This window comes from Stegastes partitus, unplaced genomic scaffold, assembly GCF_000690725.1.
Source record: "Stegastes partitus isolate 25-593 unplaced genomic scaffold, Stegastes_partitus-1.0.2 Scaffold8, whole genome shotgun sequence".
In the NCBI taxonomy this organism is placed as follows: domain Eukaryota; kingdom Metazoa; phylum Chordata; class Actinopteri; family Pomacentridae; genus Stegastes; species Stegastes partitus.
This window is the reverse complement of record NW_007577739.1, coordinates 1,030,182-1,052,762: the sequence shown is the minus strand read 5'-3', so window position 1 is coordinate 1,052,762 and position 22,581 is coordinate 1,030,182. Positions and strand designations below refer to the sequence as shown.

General features: G+C 44.7%; 1 protein-coding gene across 4 annotated transcripts; it reads left to right on the top strand.

Moving 5' to 3' along the window:
- Positions 1–638: 638 nt before the first annotated feature.
- ktn1 (kinectin 1) lies at positions 639–19,608 on the top strand. 4 transcript variants are annotated; one of them, XM_008283390.1, is made up of 36 exons: positions 639–778; positions 5,122–5,834; positions 6,012–6,173; positions 6,297–6,410; positions 6,507–6,637; positions 6,758–6,862; positions 7,000–7,140; positions 7,279–7,385; positions 7,631–7,775; positions 8,445–8,541; positions 8,658–8,842; positions 9,137–9,226; positions 9,313–9,350; positions 9,453–9,543; positions 9,851–9,919; positions 10,031–10,068; positions 10,182–10,272; positions 10,451–10,519; positions 10,610–10,647; positions 11,066–11,156; positions 11,274–11,386; positions 11,471–11,567; positions 11,844–11,884; positions 12,011–12,101; positions 13,924–14,010; positions 15,505–15,594; positions 15,713–15,799; positions 15,877–15,966; positions 16,059–16,151; positions 16,256–16,324; positions 16,423–16,506; positions 16,954–17,037; positions 18,014–18,097; positions 18,188–18,283; positions 18,374–18,484; positions 18,586–19,608. In XM_008283390.1, exons 2-36 carry the CDS (start codon positions 5,123–5,125, stop codon positions 18,613–18,615), a joined length of 3,861 nt encoding a protein of 1,286 aa, XP_008281612.1. In that variant the 5' UTR covers positions 639–778; position 5,122; the 3' UTR covers positions 18,616–19,608. The 4 variants fall into 4 exon arrangements, with proteins under 4 accessions (XP_008281612.1, XP_008281619.1, XP_008281596.1 ...); XM_008283397.1 differs by having other exon boundaries at positions 6,294–6,410; positions 11,847–11,884; XM_008283374.1 differs by having other exon boundaries at positions 6,294–6,410.
- Positions 19,609–22,581: the final 2,973 nt, after the last annotated feature.

The window sequence follows — 22,581 nt, the reverse complement described above, 5'->3', positions numbered from 1 at the left end:
TTCTGGAGAAACTCAAATTACATGAGTTAAAAAAAACTGCTGAGCTGTGAATTCAGATATATTTACATTAAAAATTAAATATTTTATTTATAACATTCAAAGCTAGGACCAAAATCAGAAAACAAGAACTCAACAAGGCTCTAAAATATCCAACTTTATTTAATATAGAACCTTTTCCACCTTGTGAAGGGGTTTCATAGAATCTTTTTTGGGAGCTGGAGCCCTATTGCCTTAAATAATAAGCTCTTGCTTTTATTTATTTTATTTTTGTGTTGTGTTGAATTACACAGTGGCATAGTTTGTTAAAATAAAATCAGCCTAAAAGATTATTTATTTGGAGAAAAAATACATCATTCAGATTAACTGATTAATCGGTTAAAACTAATCGATTAAAGGAAAGTCGTCGATGGCAGCCCTACTTTTTAGTGCACATGTGCCTCTGGACTTTGTGGAAGTGCGTTGACCACTCCCCTCATCGCTTCCGACTGTCGTAAGATTTATCCGCCGACAACGCGTCAGGAAGGCGGGGCTTCGTGTCGTCATGCGTTGCGCGTTGACCGGAGCGCTCGGTGTGGCTCGAGCCTCAAAACGAGCGCTCCTCAGCAGGCCGACTATGACCCGCCCCCGCGAACCAGAAACAGCCGACAGTCTGCCTGTGACGGATAGCGCAGGAGAAAGCCAGGCTGGTGCTGCCCTGGGAAGTCAGGAGTCTGCCAGAGTCGACGCAGAACAACGCCATTTCACCACCAGCTGAGGGAACAGCAAGCTGAAGCTACAGGTACTCCGAGAGCAGCGGTCTCCGCACGCAGCGTGTTTATTTCTCGCCAGAAAGCCGCTCAGCCCGGTCTTAGCACAGCTTAGCTCCTCACGCAGGCCTGGGAACGGCCCTCAGGACTTTAACGGTAGAATGGAGCAGCAGACCGGGTCAGAGATTTCAGGAGAGAGGGAGGCTGGGGCAACAGCGAGACGAGGCCCGTCAGGGCAGATGTCCACGCCTCCAGAGGGGCTGAGTGCTTGTGGGGGGACAGAAAAGTGTTCCTGCTAACATAGTCGCTGGTCAGTTTTTATCGCTGAAGACCTTAATTGGATTGGCCGGCTAACGTTAGTGCCTGGCTCACGTTAGTTAGCTGGTTAGCGTGTGTTATGTTAGCTAGCTCATTCATAGTGCTGAGCTGTAGCCACTCAGACCAACTTACCAAGTGGTGACGAGCCTTTTTTCCTGTTGGGATTTAACCATTAAAACAACTACTTGTAGCCGAACCCGGGCCACTTCTGAGCCTCCTCACTTTAACATTGTTTGCTGGTCGTTTTGAGGAAGTGGTCCTGTCGACATGTGTGCCTCTGCTGTCGCTCTCTGGGTACATCTGATGGTATCGTGTGACATCTGACCTAGCTGGGGCTAAGTTAGCAGGAGGATTAGATAACTCGCGCTTATTCTGTGATTACAGGCAGTATTCATAGACAGCATTTGTCTTGGTGTGAGAACAGCTGCCATTACGTATCTGGCTCAGTAGTCTGCACAAGGCCGACGATTTACGTTAGGCATGACCTAGCATGCTGGGACATTTAGTACTCTACATGTGAACTGGCCTCGTTGAATGGTGAGGTGGCTGTGGGGGGACCTCACCCTGTCTCGAAGACCAAGTCGGGGTGTTGGGACTTATTTTAGGTACTTGAAATGAGCGACACTTGCTGTGACAAACCTCCTACATCTGCAGTGAGGTGGTGACTAAAGATATGACTGTGTATAAATGTCAGACTACTTCCTGATGACCTCCACATCTATCAGGTTTATTCTGCTGAACTGGCTAAAGTGAAATAAAGCACTTTTCTGGAGGTCCTTGGAAACATAGTTGAATAAGTTTAATAAACTTTAAGATATCCCAGAGGTTCTTTCTCTCTTCTGACATGGGATCAGTTTTGTCTTGTTCTTTAAGGTCTATTTGCAGATAAGCTCTTATGGAGGGTGTTTTATTTGATCTAATACGTTTCCTTGTTACTGCCTGCCATGGGGCAGCGGGTCACTTTAGAGGCCCAGTTCTTATTTGTTAATGTTTTCCAATATAATGTGATGCAGTTATTGTGTACTTTGATACTTTCTGTGTACTTTATCACTGGCATACTGATAGTGGTGGGTTATCAGCGCCGTATCCTTACAGCTTTACTATTTAAACAACTTCCAGTTCCTCCATCAATTATCGGAAACAAAAGAGCTTTTAATTACCGGTGATAAAAAAAAAAACTCTGGATAAAATTTACCACCTTTGGATAATACGTTTGTTTTATTGATATAAGCAAGATAAGGGAACCTCACCTCTTTTTCTCAACTATTACCATTTAAAATGACATTTCATTTGCATCGCTCCAGCACCAGGAGACACCGGTTGCATTCTGTGACATATATTCCAATGTCAGTCTCTGTCTAATATATCTACTGGAGAAACTGTACGCTCAACTCCAGCAGCTCTAGCTTTCTGTACTATTGATGTGCTTTTAAGTGATTCGTTGCCAGCTTAAAGACATCAAGTGTCGAGTGTTGCATGGCCTGGTTTTCAAGTGCTGTCTGTGCCGTGTTTTGGACTGGATAGTTATCAGGAGTTGCCTCTGTGGCCATGCCTGCCAAATCAGGAGGCCTGGCCAGCCAAGTGGGTAGATTCCGGGGAGCCAACAGCCCGAGAGGGCTTTGTCCTCCGGGCTCATTTTGATGCTGGGACAAGGTTCAGGCTGCACAAGGAAGCTCATGCACCTTCCACTCTGAGGCCTGGAACTGAAAGAAAGAAAGAAAGCAAGCAAGCTTCAAACTTTTACACTACTCACTCCACCCATACTGCACATGCCAAGAAGCAGTGTTGCTTTAAGAGTTATTTTACAGCTTGGTCTGGTTTGACATGGGAGGTTCCTGGAGTGTACAATGACTGTAGCTTTTAAATGTTTCCTGATTTGGTAGCCACTGAAAGTTAGCAGCTGTATCAAAACCTTCTTGTACTGTGCAGGACATAGTGTACTATAATTGCTTTAAGTTCTGGAGCATGGCCGAGCTTGTTCATGTCCAGGTATTGGGCAATCATATCATTCAGAAGACTAAAATGCATTTTTGGTTTTACAATGATGCCCTGGTGTAACGTTCCCATATTGATACGCGGCTGTCTGTTTTAAATGAATGAGATTACAGGTAAGAATACTGTTATAAAGAATAAAAGAAAAAGAAGTCAAGCAAAGACTCATGTTTTCACATCATGCTATGTGAGTTTGCATAGTGCGCTCTAAACCAACACCTATTCGTTTGCTCATAATTATCATGTTTTTATGAGCTTGCCCCCAGCTACAGTGAGGGTGGAGGAATGCGTCCTGCTTGTCACAGATGGAATGCAAACTTCTCAAGGGAATTGAAGTGGACAGGTTAAACGTATAAGGTTCCCAATCAGCCGATCAGACATTCAGATGTATTTGTTTGAGCCTAAGCTCTTCAAAAAAAAACGTTACATAATGAAAAGTGGAGAAAAAAAAATGTTTGAAAAATGTTATGTAATAAGGAGCTTTTAGTTTGTGCTCAGAGGAAAGGCCTGGTGCTTAAAAGGCAACACCATTTTTTAACATTTAGATAATATTAAACCTTTCAACAGGGCTCGTACTACATTTTTTTGTGTGTGTTTTGGAAGATGTAACAGTGAATCAATATTATAACATAGGACTAAGCCTGTCAGTCCTCAGGAAGCCCTGCAGTGGAAAGTTATTCTTAAATGTATTATCATGGGTAATCTGCTTAATCCAAATTACTAACGAGGTCTGCTCTACGACACTGACTCCTACGCTGTATTGCTGCCACAGATCTTGGGTGTAGGAGTACTTTAGGTCACTCAGCGTCAGTGCCGCTCTGTATTGTTGATAACACAATGCTGCTGTCGTCACCCGGGGCCTAACTTGGGCCCATTTTAAAACCACGGCGGTTTTATTTTTGTAATAAGTTTGCACAAGTCATTGTTGCGCTTTAGTTTGCAGGCACACATAGATCTTGTAAAAATGGCTGCGTTAATTCTATTAAAAAATTCTTGCCGTGTTGTTGATATGACCTCTTACAAAATTGCAGTGTCAAGAATGTCCCATCAAACATGTACTCTAGTTAATGTAATGGCAACAGAAAAATAGTAATAAGAGTATAACGGAGAAAAACAAGTGCTTAGTCTCTTTATCGGTGGTGATTCTAACCCAGTTAATTATTATTGCGTCGCCTTGAGGAGTTACAACACATAGTTCTTAAGAATATGTTTGGCATTTGCTAAACTGATGAAGACTCGGGGCCTCTTGACTCTTAAAATGTTGTCTGCAGTAGAAGAAGAACCTGTTTCTCGTTGGCTTTTTAAGAGGCAGGGGCTGCAGGTCCACCTCACACTGTGCCACTTGCATGTGGGTGTTTTTTTTGCTCCTTGCAAATCCATCCTGATGTGAGTTTAGAATACCACAAGTCATCTTTGTGGTGGCTGAAGGAGGGAAGTGACTCAATGAAACGGCGAGCTATCTTCTTTTTGGTTTGGTAACGTTTCTTATGGCCTATTTTACCCCCTTTTGAAGCCAATGCAGGCTAAGTTGATTGCTTATATCCTCATCCAAGATCAGTTTTTCTGTCCGTGTTTGGCGTGAAGGTGCCTCTCTCTCTGTGGACCTTTAAAAACATAAAGAGGATGTTAAGCTGTGTAGCTGGGGTAGTGTTGTCTAATTGGATCATATCACTAAGAGGACAGGGTGTCTGAGAGGCCTCACTTGCACCCTCTCAGCACTATTGATGTACTCACACCTCCCCAACCTCCCACCCACCACACGCACACATCTCTTACTTGCACCAGTTCACACATCACAGACTGGCTCTACTGGCTGGTAGCAGTGGTTGACCTGCAAATTAATATTCTCTCAGATCCCAGGCAAGTGCAGCGTGACTTCTATTAGATTAAAAATAAGCATCAAACTGAATGCACAGATTCATATAAATCTTATTTTTAGGCTGTTGGAGTAGAAGTCCATTAAAACGTCAAACAAGCGTAACCTGTACAGATACATACCATAATGTGGATTAAACAGGCGAAGGGGCCAAAGCTAAACTTTGTTGTTTTTTCTCCTTTTCCCCAGAATGGCAGTGGATATCTACGACTCGCAGTACCTGCTCATCCTGGCCCCTTCCCTGGTCATTGCCCTCATGTTCCTCTTCTTCTGGCTCTTCATGAAGGAAACCTCCTACGATGAGGTGCTGGCCAGGCAGAAACGTGACCTCAAGCTGCCACCAACCAAACCAGACCCCCGTAAGAAGAACGAAAAGAAGAAGAGCAAGAAGAAGGAGAGTGCCAGTGGAGGAAGCGGCGGAGGCGGCGGAGGTGGGGGAGAGTCGGAAGAGGATCTGCGGGATTTTGATGTGGCTGACGGGGCCAATAGCTCCACTATGGAGGTGGAGGATGAACCTGCACCAGCACCTACACCAGAGCCTGCTCCACCCACACCCACTCCCTATGTGCCTGTTTCGGTGTCACCAGAGGCTCCTACTGGTCTGAGGGAAAGAAAGAAGAAGGAGAAAAAGGCTGCCAAGGCTGCTGCCGCCGCCGCCGCTGCTGCTGCTGCTGCTGCAGCGGCAGCAGGTTCCCCCTCTGAGGAGCCAGAAATGAATGGATCCAAGCCAGTCAGTCGCAAGACAGAAGCGCCTCTGGCTGCGAGCAAACAGTCCAGTGTATCGTCTCTGCAACTTGAGGCTCCGGTCCAGGTCCAGGCTGTTCAGGCTCCTGTTCAGGCTCAGACGCCTCCCCAAACCTCTGGGAAGAAGAAGGAGAAAAAGAAACAGAAAGTAGAGCCTGGTCAGTAACAAAGAGTGAAGTGGGCGTGTTGCTGTGTGTCTTTGAGGAAACAATAAACATGTTCGAGGACAGAACAAGCCATTGAATTTAAAATCCAGATAAATTGAATCATAATTGAATATTCTCTTGCAGACTGAGACTGACTGTGTTCTCTCCCCTTTGCTTGTCCTTTTCCAGCAGTGGATGACCAGCAGTCGGAGGCTAAAGCAGAGCAGGCCCCAGCACCAGTGAAGAAGGAAGCTCCCGTTGTGGCTGAAACCAAAGTTTTGGATGGTGCAACTCCAAGTACCACCAGTGGGAAAAAGAAGAACTCTGCAAAGAAGCAGAAGACTGAGCATGGTAATGATTATAAAGTGGTCTCAGATGCTAAATTATTTCTCAGTTTTCTTTTTAACCCTCTTGACAAAGGCTTTCACTGAAGCTTGCATTTCTAATAAGCCTTTCCCCCCCAAAACGCAGTAGATGAAACCCAAATTTTGGCAGATTCAGCTGCTTCTGCCAACCACCAGGCAGCCCATAACGATGATGTACCATCCAAAGTGTCTGGCAAGAAACAAAAGAATGAGACTGACAAAGGTAAAGCAAGGTTTATCCGTCCTCCCTGCACACACACACACTGTCTATCCATATAACCCCCCTAAACTGAATTTTCTATTTTTTTGTGTCTAACAGAGAACACAGAGGTGAAGCTGAAGGAGCTGCTCTCTGGTCTGTCCAGCCTGGCTCTGTCAGAAGCAGAGGCTGTCAGCGTGATAGCGCTCCTCCGAGAGAAGAGCCCTAATGCCTTGGATGCCTGGCACAAAGTGAGTTACTAATGTGACAAATTTAAATGAGGTGTTGTGACAAACGGCAGTTCACACTATGTGCACTTGGCAGAAGACATGCTATTCGTATTTCTTAAATTCTTTGTCTTTCACCACCAGTCTGCAGCGAGGCCTGATCCTGCCGCCCAGGAACGGGAGAAACTTCTTACAACTCTACAGGAGGAGGCCTCCATTGCCAAAGACAAAGTGAAGCAGCTCAGTCAGGTCTGAATTCCAACATTTTTATCGAATGAAGCACAACATGACGCATGGTTTATTCCCATCTTCATTGTTGTATTGCAGGAATACATCCATTTGTTTCAATGCAGAGCTTTATATGCATTCTTGCCTCTGTGTTGTAGGAGCTCCAGGTTGAGAAGCAAAAGACAGGTCGGGTGGAAGCGATGCTGAGAGAGCAGCGCGCAGCCATGGAGAAAGAACTGGGAAGCATGCAAGCCAAAGCACAGGGCAGCTGTATGGAGCTTCAGACCATGCAGATTAAGGTACAGTCTTAGATTTGATGTATCATCTGTACAGTTATTACCAGTTCTGCTGTATTAGATGATCACTGTATCACTAATTGTAGTTAATATGCTGGAAAAAATGTTGACATTTGAAAAATGTGACTCGTTTGCGTGTAGTTTCAGCAGGTGAGGGAGCAGCTGGAAAGCCAGATCACTCGACTGCAGCAGGAGAACGGCATCCTGAGGGACGCAGTCAGCTCTGCCACCAACCAGATGGAGAACAAGTCAGTGTTGCGCTACTGCTCACGCTCTCTAGAGCTGCATACATGTCTCATGCTCGGCTTGGTAAAACATTAATCATGAGCCAACTCATATTAGAATTTAAGCTCATTGATTATTTAGCTTCACATTATCCTCCATTACGCTATATTAAATGCCTTGTGTAAGCCATTTGTAGTTTGTGTTTTCATCAACATCCCACATTAATGCACCATCAACCATTTTCATATTATGTGTGTCTGCTTGATAGGAATTCAGCAGAGCTGAACAAGCTGCGTTCTGAATATGCCGGTCTGATGAAAGAGCTGGCAGACAACAACAGCAAGCTGCAGCAGGAGGAGCACCAGAGGAAGTCGCTGGAGGTCAGCTACAAGCAGAACGTGTCCCAGCTGGAGGTACGCTAATCCAGATGCGCAGTGTGTTTATTTAGCCTGTGCTTCAGTTTCCCCAGCAGTGACAAAAAGGAACTGGGTTGTGCAGAACCTGGGCACAGCTTCAGATCTGGTTCGTGGGTGTGGCAGCACTAGCAGGGAAATGGGAGGAGGTTGTAGTGGAAGTCCTGGGGAGGGTTGTGGGAAACAGAACCTGAGCTGGGAGGATTTTGTTGGCTTTAGAGGCTGGAATGTTTGAGGCTTTGTGCTGTGTATAAACAACACTTTTCCTGCTAGACACTTAGATCAGCCTTTCCTGGCTTTTCATGGACCGCGATCAGAAGATGGAAATGTTGCTGGCTTGACAGAGACGAGCCTTGGCAAAGAACTAAAGCGCAATGCCAGGAGCTGAGAGTTGCACAGTTTAGAAAAATCAATAAAACAGCACACGAGATGTCTTGTAATCTTGGCGTACCATTAATTTGTTAAGACAGACCCTTAACTATATTGTAGTTTCTGATGAGTGACTTTTATAAGTTTGTCGAAATTCTGACTTTATACAAATCTTTGTCAACAAAGCTTAAGGTTTTAATGTCCACGCAAGTCACTGAAAAAATTACAAACACTCGTCTGCTAGTGTAATGTGTGGGAGAAAGGTGTTCACCGACTTACATGTGTCTCTCCATCCCCCAGGCCCAACTACAGGATGCCAAGCGACGCTGGGAAGAGCTGCAAAACTTCCTCCACAATGTTAACGCTGAAAGAGAAAAACTTCAGGCATCTAAGCAAGGTGATAAAACCTACCATCTCACCCACATAGTTTTAAATTCTTGTAAATTCAGCTAAATTAAAGTAACTCATGGGGTCAGCAACTGAATGGTTGTGTGTGTGTGTGTGCGGTTGCAGAGCTCCACAGCCAGCTGCTGGCAGTGGAGACGGAGAAGAACAACAAGAACAAGGAGATCCAAACCCTACACAGCAGCCTGACTGAAGCCATGGTATCCAAGGAGCGGCTGGAGCAGAGGGTGATGGAACTTATGGAGATGTCTCAGCACAGTATGCCGGATGACTCGATGCAGGCCAGGGTTCAGGTGAGGAATCGCAGCGTCACCCACAAACAAAACTGTATTTGGCATGAATCAAGAGAAGAAGAAAAAAAGACTTCTAGTCAAACTTATAGCAAGAAAAATGGAATTTGTTACTGTGTTTACATGAAGAATCACCACATTGATCTGGACTGAATTGAGATCGTGCTGAAGCAAATTGTGCCATCGATTGCTTCTTAAAATTCCCTCTAGTCTGCTGAAATGCTGAGTTTATATTGAGATGCCGAGTGACAACAAACAGCAAACTCCTAATGCTCAGTAATACGATCTGTTCGACAGGAACTTATGAATGAAAACAAAGGTCTTCAGGTCCAGAACGAGACGTTGCAAGTCCAGAGTGAGAGCCTGCAGGCCCAGATCTCGTCACAGGTAAATGGGTCAACTTCACTTACATAAGTCAGTCGAAGATGCATGTTTGTATGTAGGCTAATGAGATTTCTCGGTTTCTCATTTAGGCCACTCACGTCTCCCACATTGAGGAGCTGCAAAAGCTGTAAGCAAGACTTTATCTTTTCAGACGTTGGGATCGCATTAAAGGTGATATCACTGAGCTGTATTTAATGTACTGTCCAATCCTTTCCCCTGTTCTACCCAGACTGGCTGAAAAGGAGCTGCAGCGGAAAAGTCTGGAGGATTCTCTGAATGCTGAGAGGAGCAGCGGGGCTAGTAGAGAAACTAACATGCAGGTATAGTCAGAAGAGCGCTTCATCTACCGCCTCTTGTACCAACAGGACTTTGGTTCATTAGTCTGCAGGAATTTGTTGTTGTGTTGAGAGCGAATATGGATTGAAGAGCATGTACAGCACCCTGCCAGAAAGAGGGCATCGTCACTTTTGCAGATATTCTGGGTTCAGAAGCCAAATGGATCTGATTTATTTCTTGGCTTTGTGAACCTAAGATTGAATTATGAGCGCTGTGTAATTTTCAGATGATTGCGCAACCTGTCAGACTCAGTATTGTCTTGGCGTAATCAGCGTGCATTTTCATCTGCAGGCCTTGCACAATGACAACATGTCACTGAAGGCAGAGATTCAGAATCTGCAGGCACAGATTTCTGATCAGGTAAGCAGACTACCTTGACGTTTTTTTTTTTTTAACAAATTAAAAAGCTGCTCTGTGTTTGTGTGCTTTCGTTTTTGACACACCCTCTCTATCTGCCTTTGACTCACGCAGGCTGCGTCCCAGCTGGCTCTGGACCAGTTCCAGAAGAGGTGTGTACGAAAACTGGAACATACTTTGAATACATCAGCTGGTTAGGCTTTTAAGCTAATGATCCATAATTAATAAGTGAATGACCTTTTATAAAACACTGCTTCCTACTCAGCGTCCGGGAGAAAGAGGAGAACATGAAAACCGTGGAGGGCCTGTTGGAGAAGGGGCTGATTGAGGTGGCCAACAAGGAGGAGGAGCTCAAGGCGAGTATTTTTCTCTCGTTTAGTCAGAAACGACCAACGGTAGCAAATTCTCGTAATATGCTGCCTCACAGTTAACTGACATCAGCATCCTCTAAATGACTTCGCATTTCTGTTCCAGCCTTGTAATCACAATCTCTAATGGGCAAAGTTTTTAAGTAGTTTGTTTCCCCAAACACAGGCGGTAAGAGATGAGAACGAGGCATTGAAGCAGCAAATCGAAGACTTTAAGAAAAAGACGGCAGAACAGGTGAGGTCTAAAATGACTGTTTAAAGGGATTTCTAGACAGTTTGATTCCTATTCTGTATTCATTTTACTTTTCTCCTCCTTCAATCAAAGGCATCGTCAGAGTCGATAGTGGAAGATCTCCAGAGCAAGTAAGAGCGATCAAGTTGATTTTGACATGAATGGATCCTAATGATGCCGTAGTGCAAAGACTTAGTTCCACCAACCCCGCTGTTCATGACAAAGTTACACAGACAGATATAAATATCTAATTGTAGTTTCACTAACTCTAAGCAGTCCGCTTTGCACACTTGCTGAGATGAAGAGAAGCTGATGCAAGTCATAATTACATGTTAGGAAATCAAAGGCTACCACTTCACTTCACTGTAAGCACATCAAAACTAATTCCTCCTGGCACTCCAGAACACTCCCCAGACACACCCCTCATAGTAATTCTTTTAGCATCCCACTTCCACTGGTATTAGAGGCTGTCTGTTATTGTAGTGGATGTTAGATTTAGATGTAAATGTGTTCGTTGTAATGATCCCTTGTTTCCTCTGTACTTTGTAGGATCCAAGAGAAGGATGTGAAGCTGAAATCAATGGAGGAGAATCTACAGGCAGCGCAGGACAACGGCTCGGCCAGAGAGAAGACAGTCGAGGTGTGGACTTTTCTGTTTGCTTTGCTGAATTCAGGAGACCACAAATTCTGTCTCTCATATTGCTCATGTGGCATTGTCTTTGTTTAGCTCGTGTCTGAATCGGTTTTTGTCTCACAGGCTCTGGAGCAGCAGTTGGCTGCCCTGCAGGCAGAAATGGAGCAGCTGAGACAGAAGGAGGCACCAGAAGAGCTGACCAAATCTGCTGCCCAGCTCCAAGAACTCCAGGCTCAGTATGTTAGCCGCACACGTCCCCATGTCGTTTTCTAGCACACCACTTTCAAATCAGACTATTAACGAGAACATCTGACCCGCAGAGTGGCGGCAAAGGATCAGGAGATCCAGATGCTGCAGACTGAGCTGGAGGCAAGGACAAAGCAGCTGAGTGAGAAGATGGAGCAGGTACACCAACAGGTGAGGAAGGACTTCAGAATTGAAGCTTCCACAACAGTGTGCAGCGGTTGCATATTTTCTGCCTTGAATCAGGAGGATTTATCCAGCCATGAAAAATGTTTTTGTTGCCAAGTAAATACTGGAGAACAGATGACATTTGAGCAGAGAGGTCTCTTGAGTGAAGTGAAGGTTTTTTTTTTTACAGTCAGTAGAGTTCATGTTTTGTTCTTAGTGTCATGAAATATTTAGTTCTCATTCAAATTGTAGTTTTGTCTTTTATCTCCCCTGCTCACATAGCAGTCGCACACAGGAGTGCCAAGCCCAGAGCTTCTCACAGCGTAAGTAATGCTGCATGCCATGTCATAACATCCAGCATTCTTTCCACCCAAGTTTTTTTATGAAGAGGACCTTCTGTCATACATTAGACGATGTACATGATGAGGGGTTGTGCTCTTTTCTGTCAGGTTGTCGGAGAAGGACAGACAGGTCTCCAGTCTGCAGGAAGAGCTGGCTGAGCTGAGGGACTCCGTGGAGCTTCACAGAAAGAAGAACAACGTAGGTTCTCTACAGCGATGACCTGAACCGTACAACTGGCAGCTCTGGTCTAGAAATCACCACCCGCCCCTTATGTGTTACCACAAAACACTCCCCTCACGCAGTTGCACACTGCATATGTCCATACTCCCTGTTGTCCACTGCCACTTGTTTTGCTTTTTGTTCTTGTCAAAACTTTTTAAAACCCCAAACGAGAGCTTTCTTTAGCTAAGGTTGCGTATTCACTATGATTACACACATCAGCACCAATGTGTGTTTTGATATGAATTGCTTAAGCTGAGCATTGCATAAGAGGGCTTCCAGCCTACTCTTGTTGTGCTCGCCGTTGGCCATGACTGTTTCAGCAAGCTTGTTTGTGCTTGTGGGTGATTCAGAGCATTAGAAACTCGCCTATGTTTTATTTTTAAGTAAGATATATTTGATTTGAGAAACATCTAAGGATATTTATGTGTTTATTATTGTATGCACTCTATATTTCTACATATTATTGCCTTAATTTGAATAGAAACTACTGGAAGGATGTTGTTACTATATGACACTTACGCTCAAAATTTTTCATACCCACGCCAAATTTTGATTAATTGTGAATTTGACTAGTAGCTTTTCTCTGGCTGGAAATGACATAAACCCTGCAGCAGCACTCTAGGTTTTCTGCAGACTGTCCAGTGTTTTCCTCCAGAATCTTAATGCAGTCCAGTTTCTCATGGTGCAGTTTGCTTTAACAAGGGTAACAACAACACCCTCAGAGCATTACATTCCCACAACCATGCTTGCCTGTGATAATGGTGTTCTTCCTGTGTCTCAGCAACTTAACTCTCATCTCATCTGGCAACAGAAGTAATGACCAGAATATTCCTTCAGCGTCTAGGTGAGCTGTTATGCGCCTGTCTTGTAGAAGGGGAAGAGTCCTACTTGGTCTGTGTCTGTTCAGTCCAGCCGTCTGCAGTGTCTGCTGGAGTGTCGGCCTTGTTGGAACCAGCGTTACGCTGAGCTATCAGGATGGCTTGGTAGTGATCCTTGTATTGTTCTTGGCCTCTTGTGCTGCCATTCTTACCAGCACAGCTGTCATTTTTGGCTTCCTACCACATCCTTTGAGATTTTTCACTTTTTGATTATGCTTGGCACTGTGGCCACTGGCACTTTAAAACACTTTGAGATGATTTTATAGCCTTTTCCCTTCTTGTGAGCTGCCACAATGTGCAGCTCTCCTTCGGGGACTGACCCTAGCAGCAAGCTCACTTAGCTCTGTGGTCTGTGCCATGACTTGCAATCGACCAGTAGTTGACTAGAGGAAAACTGCATCAGCTGCTCTCATATGAGAATGCTCTAGAACTTGGTAGGAATTACCAGGAACGTTTCAGATGGTATAGAATCTTACTTTTAGCTCAAATGTGCAACAGTTTTTAACTTTGCATTTCATTAAAACAAAAAAATATTAAAGATTAGCATAGAAATGGTTACAATGGTATCATTAACCTCTCCAACACTTTTGTCACTTCTTTATGCCATATCCAAAAGACAGAATTGTCTGTAAATCCAAATTTGGCGTGGGTATGAATAGTTTTGAGATTAACTCTATCTTGCATATGGTGCATGTTGCTTTTGCCCACACGTGGTGTGAGACTGGGACTCTCGAGGCTATTTTTTTCCTCCTTATTTTTAGCGGTTGGAGCACGGGTGAAAAGCGGAGTGTAGTAATTTTAAAATGAGAAATGCGTCGGGTTTGTTCTGTTACTCTACCAGTCTGTATTTGAGGGTCACTGAATGCATTTCCCCTGAGGCTCAACTGAAAGTAGTATCTCTCTGGAACTGACCAAAACAGGAGCTCCGGGAGAAAAACTGGAGTGCAATGGAAGCTCTGTCAGCCACCGAGTCCATGCTTCAAGGAAAACTCAGCAAAGCTGTCAAGGTTCGACACCTCACCTCAGTCTGCTTCACTCTAGTTCCAATCTGATGCATCCCCCCCTCCAAAATGCTGTGTTTTGCCATAATTGACCCAGTGAGATTTCTTTTTCACCATCATCCATAACAACGCTGCATACTCATTTACCTTACTTTCGCTCCTCTCCAATGTTGTTTGGCCTCAACTTTTTAATTGGCTGTGTGTTGAGCTACGCTACTCCTCTCAGGCATCTCAGACTTGATTAATTCAACAAATATCGGTTTCGTTAGTGTATTTTTTTTTTCCTGCTTTAGGCTTTGAAATATTAAAGATGTCTCCTTGGCCAAAGCTCAGGCTGATGCTTGGAAATGAGTGTGCAGTGACTTAGAAATTCACTAGATGTCATTAGACTGAGATTCATGGCAATCATTTTGAAGCTTTCTGTCTTTCTGTCGTGGCATGGCATGTTTTTTTTTTTTTTTTTTTTCCCCCTCATTCTGCTTTTGTGACTCCATACCGTCAAAATCACCAGTTAATCGAAGAAAATCAGTTCAAATTGCATTTAATGAAGTGTTGTGTTTCTCAATGCTCTGTACTCACAACCGAAACATCTTTGTTCTCCGTCGGGACGAACAAGTGCAACTAAAAGCACAATCTGTAGATTTCACGCAGCTAAGTCGCAGGTTTCTTCATGTAGCCGTTGAGCCGGCTACCAGATAGCTGTTCTATTAACAGTTCCAGGGATGTGTGTATATTTTTGCCGCCTCCCTCCCCCCCCAACATTAGGTAAGGGTACACGTTGAACCGTCAGCACAGCAGCTGCTCTTCTGCCATTTGAGTACAGTAGAAAGCACCTTCTCAGAGCTGAGCCAGGGAGTTCCTTGGCAGCTGTTGTGTACTGTCAGTGCATGCTGGTTGGTTATATTCAACTCCGCACTTGTCTCAAAGCTCCCTTGTGACAGTGTGTTAATGTGAACAGTGGTTAGAGTGCCAGCTGGCTAATGTTTTGCATACATTCTCCCTTCAGGCCTCAGAGTGACAGTGCATGATGCTGGTCTATTGTGGGAGGAATGATAGCTACCTTTTCATTTATTGAGGAGTTTCAAGGTACTTTTTACAATTTGGTGAAAGCAGATTGATGTATTTGTGGTTGCGGGAGGACTGGAGCATGTGAGGAGTCTCTGAGTCTGAGGTTGCTGACACTTGGTGTAGGTGTGGCCTGTTGAAAGATGTTGATGTTTTCTCAGAGTAAATGGAAGTGGGAGTGAGACAGCATTTATCTCGATGCCCTGAAGTTGCAATGCAACATGACGCTAAATGAATCGCTGTCGTCACTTTGATTGGAGCAGCCTGATGAATGACCGGTTTAAAACAAGAGAGCAAGAATAAGCAAAAGATTTGTGATGACTTCTGCTTGGATGACCACTGGACTCCGTCATCGAAGCGTCTGAACGGTTCGAACAGTCGGATCTCAACCTCGTCTTCTCTTTTTGTCTTTGTACACTTCCCACCACCCTGTAGGAAAACCAGACAGCGCTGGCAGCGTGTCAGGCTGAATGCCGAGATGTTCTGCACAGACTTCTACCCCTTGTGCCTCTGCCCTCTGAACAGGTATGGATGTTTACCCCCACACTAACTGTGTTTGAAAAGCCTTTTTGCTCCTTCTCAATTTCCCTTCATGTTGTCTCACTGATGTTTGACTCCACTTTTACACGTTGTTGTCCACTAGAACCATCAGGAGTGGCTACACAGATTTGAGAGGGCAGTAGCTGAAAGCTCAGCTGCACAATCCAGCCCTGCATCAGGGGACTCCGAGGTAAACTGGAAATTGGAAGTGGAACATTATTGTTTTTTTAAACCAAGAATATCAATAAACACTATCTTCCTTTTTAGGGACTGGCAGAAAAACTGAAAGAAGCTGAAGAAACCCAAAGGATTCTGCAGAAAGACTGTGAGACGTACAAGAAGGTTTTGGCAGAGACGGTGAGAAAAGATTTTCGAGTTACCGTCGTGTCTGCATGGTCGTCTCTCTCTCTCTCTTCCAAACTGAGCTGTCATTCTTCCTGCGTTCACAGGAGGGCATCCTGCAGCGCCTTCAGAGCAGCGTGGAGCAGGAGGAGTCCCGCTGGAGGGTGAAGCTGGAGGTATCGCAGGGAGAGCTCAGAGAGGTATGCATTCAGGTTTAACAGGAAACAACTCCCAGATTGAACACCAGATCACGGTTGTACTTTGTGCTCTTTTCGTTGCGTCATTCTTCGTTCTTTTCCTCCAGATGAGTCAGAAAGTCACAGCTCTGGAGCAAGAGATTGAGAGACTAACCGATGGAGCAGAGTTGGAAAATGTCAGTCCACTTCAAACACGCTTCCTAAGTGTACGCTGGCACACATCCTGGACGACCTGTTGACATTTTTATCTCTCCGTTTCTGTTGTGCTCTGCAGCTGAGAAGAGAAAAGCAGCACTTGGAGTCTGAGTTGGAGAGGGCGGAGCGTGAGAGTGCCACCTATGTGACAGAAGTCAGAGAGGTGAGGACAAACTGGACTTCTTCCCGTAGTGCTACTTGTAATCCTTCATCATGTCATAGTGTCCAACCTCCCGTCGCAAAAGCATGAGCTCTGTTGTGAGTCAGTTACATGTTTATGTTTGTGTTTCAGTGGTTTTGTGACATCCTGCAGGCTGTTTATTCGGGGCATATGAAATTCACACAACACTGACATTAAATACTGTTGAAGTACACGTCCTTGGCATAGCCACCTCTTGCAATAACTGGGTTATACCGCTCTGGTAATTTATGGGCAAGCCTAACAGGATCCTTCACTACATTCTCCTCCTCATGGCTCTGCATTCCGTTTTTATAGGCGCCCTATGGTCTGATTAGCTTGTGTTACTGCATAGACTGTGTGCTAGTCGTGCTGTCCTGGATCAAGTCCCAAACACCCTCATTAAACACATCATTTCGAACTTAATTTCAGCTCAAAGATCTGTTGACTGAATTGCAGACCAGACTTGATGGCTCATATACAGAGGCTATCAGACAGAATGAGGAGCTGACTTTGGTAAGCGTTGCTCAACCTCTAGCTAGCGCTCCTTTAAAGCCTTTCCCTTGTTGCCCTCAGCAGTGGCTCTACACTGACTGCCTCGGGACAGGCTCCTCCAGCCTCTGCAAAACCGTGGGTCATCATTCATAACCTTTTGTAAAGTCGAAGGAGCCCTGGATGTGACTCTACAAACGATCAGAAAACACAGATTATGAATGATGATTCACCTTCACGCTCAGTAACACTCACGGGACTAACTCTTCCTCTTCTACACCTGCACTTCACTTTGCCCTTTTCAGCTGCCTAACAAATAGCTCACTGGTCAACCTTTGCTCTTTCTGCAGAGGACAACAATGTGCCCCATTTTGTCCATCTATTATTTAACTCTTCATCCTTCACACAAGTCTTCTGTGTTGGTCTGTGTGTGTTGTGTTAATGGCACTGGAGGTTCGTCAGTGGTCACCATTTAATGTCAGTAGTTTAGGCAATATTTTGTGTTCAGACCAACAGTAGCAGGATAAAAATTGTTGCCTGATCGCAGATAATCGTGAGGATTGTCAAATTTTTTGCTACGTTGTCCGGCTAAAGTGCAGCAGCCTGTAGAGTACGAACGAGTTTATATTCCTTCTGTTACCTTTCACGTATTTATCTGACGGTCATGGAGACGCACAGGAGTGGTAACTTTCCAGGCTTGTAAAATCCTGTGTCATAGCACCATAAAGCACGATACAGACTTATCTGATAAGTCTTACAAATGAATGAATTACTCAAACTGGACTTCCTGGATTCATCTTCTCACCCGTGGCAACTATTTTTGGTCTGAACATTGCCTCAGTGGGCCAAGTTAACACTATGAAATCAAATGCTGAAAAACAGGCAATGGGGGTAGGAGGGTTTGAATAAATTCTCTTGTGAACTAGAAGCAGGATTTACGGCTGTCACTGGGAGGCCGTCATGTGCTGTACAACGCGCTGACTTTCTGTTTTGATTCCAGCTAAAAACCCAGCTCACTGAGACGCTGTCCAAGCTGGAGGCAGAGGAGAGCGAGAGGCAAAAAGTCGCCGGTGACCTGTACAAGGTAAAAACTGTGCATCTCCCTACGGTGCTGATGAAGCTTGGACTTGTGGCCACATTGTTAACAAGTCTAACTTTGCGGTTCTTGACACAGGCGCAGCAGTCTCTCGATCTGATCCAGGGGGAGCTCTCGAATGTGACAGACAACGCTGATGACCTGATAGAGAACAGCAGCCTGTCATCACAGAGAGTGAGTGTCTGTGGCCGCTTTGGGTGTCGTAACACGGCTTCCTCTTAACAGTTGTGTTTTGTAACATTCGGTGCTTTGTGTCTCTGGCAGGAGGAGATTGACAGAAAGGAGAAAATGACTGCAGGACTTAATCAAACAGTCAGTGAACTGCAGCAGCTGCTACAAGCCGTCAGCCGGCAACTCACTAAGGGACAGGAGGGGGTAAGGCTGTGTTCCTGTTACTGGCAATAAGATAACGTCCCGTCTTTCCTATTACAACAGTGTGTTTGAATGTAGAGTCTAAATGTGCCGTTTCCCCTCAGGAGGCTGACAAAGATCTGCCCAAGGTATAGTGAGAGGAGGAACAACCCCATGCAGCCAGCCTGACTGCACCACAGAGGCCACCTTTGACCTTCGGTCTCATCACCACCACATCACACCATACTGTCGCACCTAGCCACCTCCTCCCTCCCAATCTTGATCACCTCACCTGTACTGTAGAACGCCTCCATCTGACTGTGGCAGAGGCACTGGTAAACCACTCCCAGACTCACTGAGGGCAACAAGGGAGCAGGCAGAGTCTACTGTTAATTCCAGACACTCCAGGCACTATACCAAAACCCACACTACGCCACTCCCACCACATTCCTCTTCTTTAGCAGCATCACCAGTTAATTTTTATTCTAAAGTTAATAATGACATCCAGCATAATTTAAACTGTGTGGCAACCATTCCTCTGTTTTAAAATGCCTGTATTTTTCAATGAACTCCTTTTGAATACTGCAGTAGTTTTTGTTGTTATTTGTCTCGAGGGCAGTGATACAAATTTCCAACTTGACTAAGCGAACTTTGGGTTTTCAGTCCTTATATTCTTAACTTAAAGATATGTATTGTTTAAATGTACCAGTTAGGACCTGCTGAAATACACTATGTTGTTGATCTGTTTGCCTCCTGACCAGAAAACTATCACAAACTGTGCATCACCGTGCATTCATAGCTCCATGCATAACTTGGCTCAGTACTGGGTGGGAGAAGGGAGATCAGAAGAGGTCTCAGCATATCAGAAGGGTCACTACGTGACTGTAACTACGGAGATGCATGGACAAATTGTACTCAAGTCTGTACTGCAGCTCCAAAGAGAATGGAGTCCGTGACCCTGGCTGTGCAAAGAGAAGGCCAGGTCAACAGTGTAGAGGTTTTTAATCCTTCTGCAACTACTCTAGGAATAAGCGTCCCATATCATCTGTAATCAACACTCGCTATATTGTTGCTAAATTCATTAACACTGAAGATTTTGTTCTTTTTGTAACGGGTGATGTTAATAAAAGGGATGCTTGATAAATCTGTCGGGGGTCCTGTGTTTCTTCTTTTCCTTTTCCTGCACTTCTTGTTCGTCACCACTGTGGGGCAGCACACAACCTCAGTTGAAATTTCAAACGGATATGATTCATAGCCTTGAAAAACCTGAATGTGTACATGGAAATTACAAAGCTTTTGCTCATGTTGCTTTTGCTGGGAGGTAAAATCAGTTTGGCAATACACAATAAACATGTTTGTCATGCAGCGGTGTTATTTTAGGTAAGTGTTTTGTATGACGGTTAAGAAGCTTGACTCTCTGAAGCTTCAATTATGGAACACTTGGGGTGTGACCAGTTTCGTGTGATGGTAACATGCTGTATAATCCCTCAGAACAGGACGCTTTTTTTCAGCGTCTGCATGAGGTTTTACAAAATATTTCCCATCAGTAAGAAGATGTGAAAGGAAATGAGAATGCAACTGAAAGCTAAAATAATCCATCGCTCACCAAGGACAACTCCTGTGTCGGCTGTAATGTAGGAAAATATCACTCTGTTACAGCCACTTGACACTGAAGGATTTCATAAGAAAGAATATTGTAAGCCCTTGAAGAACATGAATATGAGAGCAAAGATGCACAGATGTCCTCTGGGTGTGTTTTTGTCATTTTTAGTGCTTTAGATTATCCTCATCAGAACCAGCCTCCTGTTTTATTAAAAAAGATAAATACAGCTTCTGTTTGTCTGGACCTGACTTGACTTTTTCTACACAGAAAGCTCTTGCTCTCATCTTTTGCATGTTAAAAGGCCTTTAAAACAACAGCACTGTTGTGTTGACTGGGGGCGGGGGGGTGCTCAGGTCAGGAGCGCGAGCAACATGGGATCAGCACATTCCTCACATTCTCCCACACTGTCATGCTGCAGTCAGCTGATTGGAGATCTGGCTTTTACCTTCATGGAAACTTCGCGACAAAACATGAGCCGCAGCATCTTCAATCTACTCGTTGACTGGATCACACAGGGAGTGACTCTCAAAGCTGTAGGCTGCTGTGCCATACACTGTAAAATAGCTGCTTTCTAATATACAATCATTAATGCACATGCCCTGGTTCCTCTTAACAGAACACGACTTGTTGGAAATACATTTCATTGTATGATGATATACTTGTGATGAAAATTCTTCTACAGTTTTGACACTATATCCAATATAATGTGTCTTGCAGATCTCGGGAAAACCTGACATGTCATCCTATTCGGGGAAATGAAAGATTTTGAAATGTGGGAGAACCCAGCCATAAATCTGCCTGAGGTTACACACTTGCGCATTCTCCGGTCGCTTGCATAGAGAGTGTGACGTGTAAAGCCTGCCAAAGAGCAGTGGGGAAGTTAATAGGGGCTTTGTCTTTCCTTTGTCATCACTGCTCGCACTCGTGAGACTCAAATGTACAATTTAGCTTGTTGCAGTAGGCCTCTGCTCTGAATGCTTCTTGTCTGGTAACATTTGACTCCTCCTCCTAAACATAGATTTGCACTCACGCTACGCCAGCACAACTTCAGCAAAGCAGCCCACTCCCTGCATCTGCTCTCCATCAGTGTGGTATGTGCTAGAGAGCCTTTGATCCCCACCCCCCCAACCCTACTGTGTGTGTGTGTTAGTGTGTGTTAGTGTGTGTGTGTGTGTGCAGGAGGGTGAGTCAGACAGACGTAGAAAAGACTCTAGTGCTCTTTTACACAGACAATGCCCAGTGGATGAAAGCAAAGCGGAAAGAGACAGTGACACAAAAGAGCAGTAAACATTCATTACACCCCCAGCATTAAGGCCAGCCCCTGGCCCTGTAGTTATGGCCCTAATGCAGCTTGATCCTCACGCGCAACTGCCGAAGAAGCTGAAGTTCCCTCATCTGTGCTATTAATGGACAAGTATGTGCAGCTATGAACAGAACCAACAAATGCCAACTATTTGAGCTTACAAATGGAAATTACATCAGTGTTGTATCTGACTGAACTGCAGGAGTTTGAAGTTGCAGCACGTAGGGGTGGGGAGGCAAATATCTCGGTGGACCCCAGTGACCCCCTGCTACCTTTTGTTTTTGTGTCAAGTGTTATTGCACTTTGAAACTGAACACCAGTTCAAACAGAGGGCCATAACTGCCGAGGCAACAGGGCCACTGAAGGGGCCTGAGACAGCCAGAGCACCTCCAGCCATGCAGTTTCTTGTGAAAACAAGGCAGAGGCAGTAAAGTGTTGATGAGACGGCCAGACAAAAGTGGAGAAGTGGCACATTCATCAGAAAGGCGTGAGAACAACTGGACGTGTGGGATAAGGGAAGAGGGGAGACACCGGAGGCTGAGGGGCTCTTGTCATCCTCACATTAGGTGTGGACGTTCGGTTACATTAGAATGTCTGAGAGTCAGTCTCAGAAGAAGCAATTAAGCAAATTACTGGGCCTTGGTGTTATTATTAGACTGATTTGCATCTTCTCACATGGCCAGACAGCCAAGCAACTGATAAGATATTACAGAATGAAATAAGCATGTGCCCGTAGGGCCGCAACCCGCAGAAAGGAGAGATGAAAATAAGAAGCTAGACAACAAAATGAAATGATCAAAATGAGCAATGGTAATCTGAAAATTAAACTTCCAGGCATGCAGATAAATAGGGATGTCGTTAGGTTGCATAATCGATCACACAGCCAACTGCAATAAAGTCATAATGAAATAAAGCACTTTGAGGAGCCCACAGGGCCACCAACAAAATGAGCAAATCTGATTTCACCATCTTTTCACTGTCTGCGCGTTATCTCAGTCAGGAAATGTAGCATGAGGGTTTTTTTCCCTGCATGTGTTTCCCAGCATTACTGCTCCATATTCAGTAGCCTCACTCAGGCCTGTGTGTATTTTTATACTAATAAAATCATGTGATCCTCAAGGCGTTTTACTGACACAGAAGTGACTCCTGTAGTTTGCATGAGGAGAATTCAACGAAGAAAAACTGCTATAAAAAACCTCTTCCTATATGTATGAA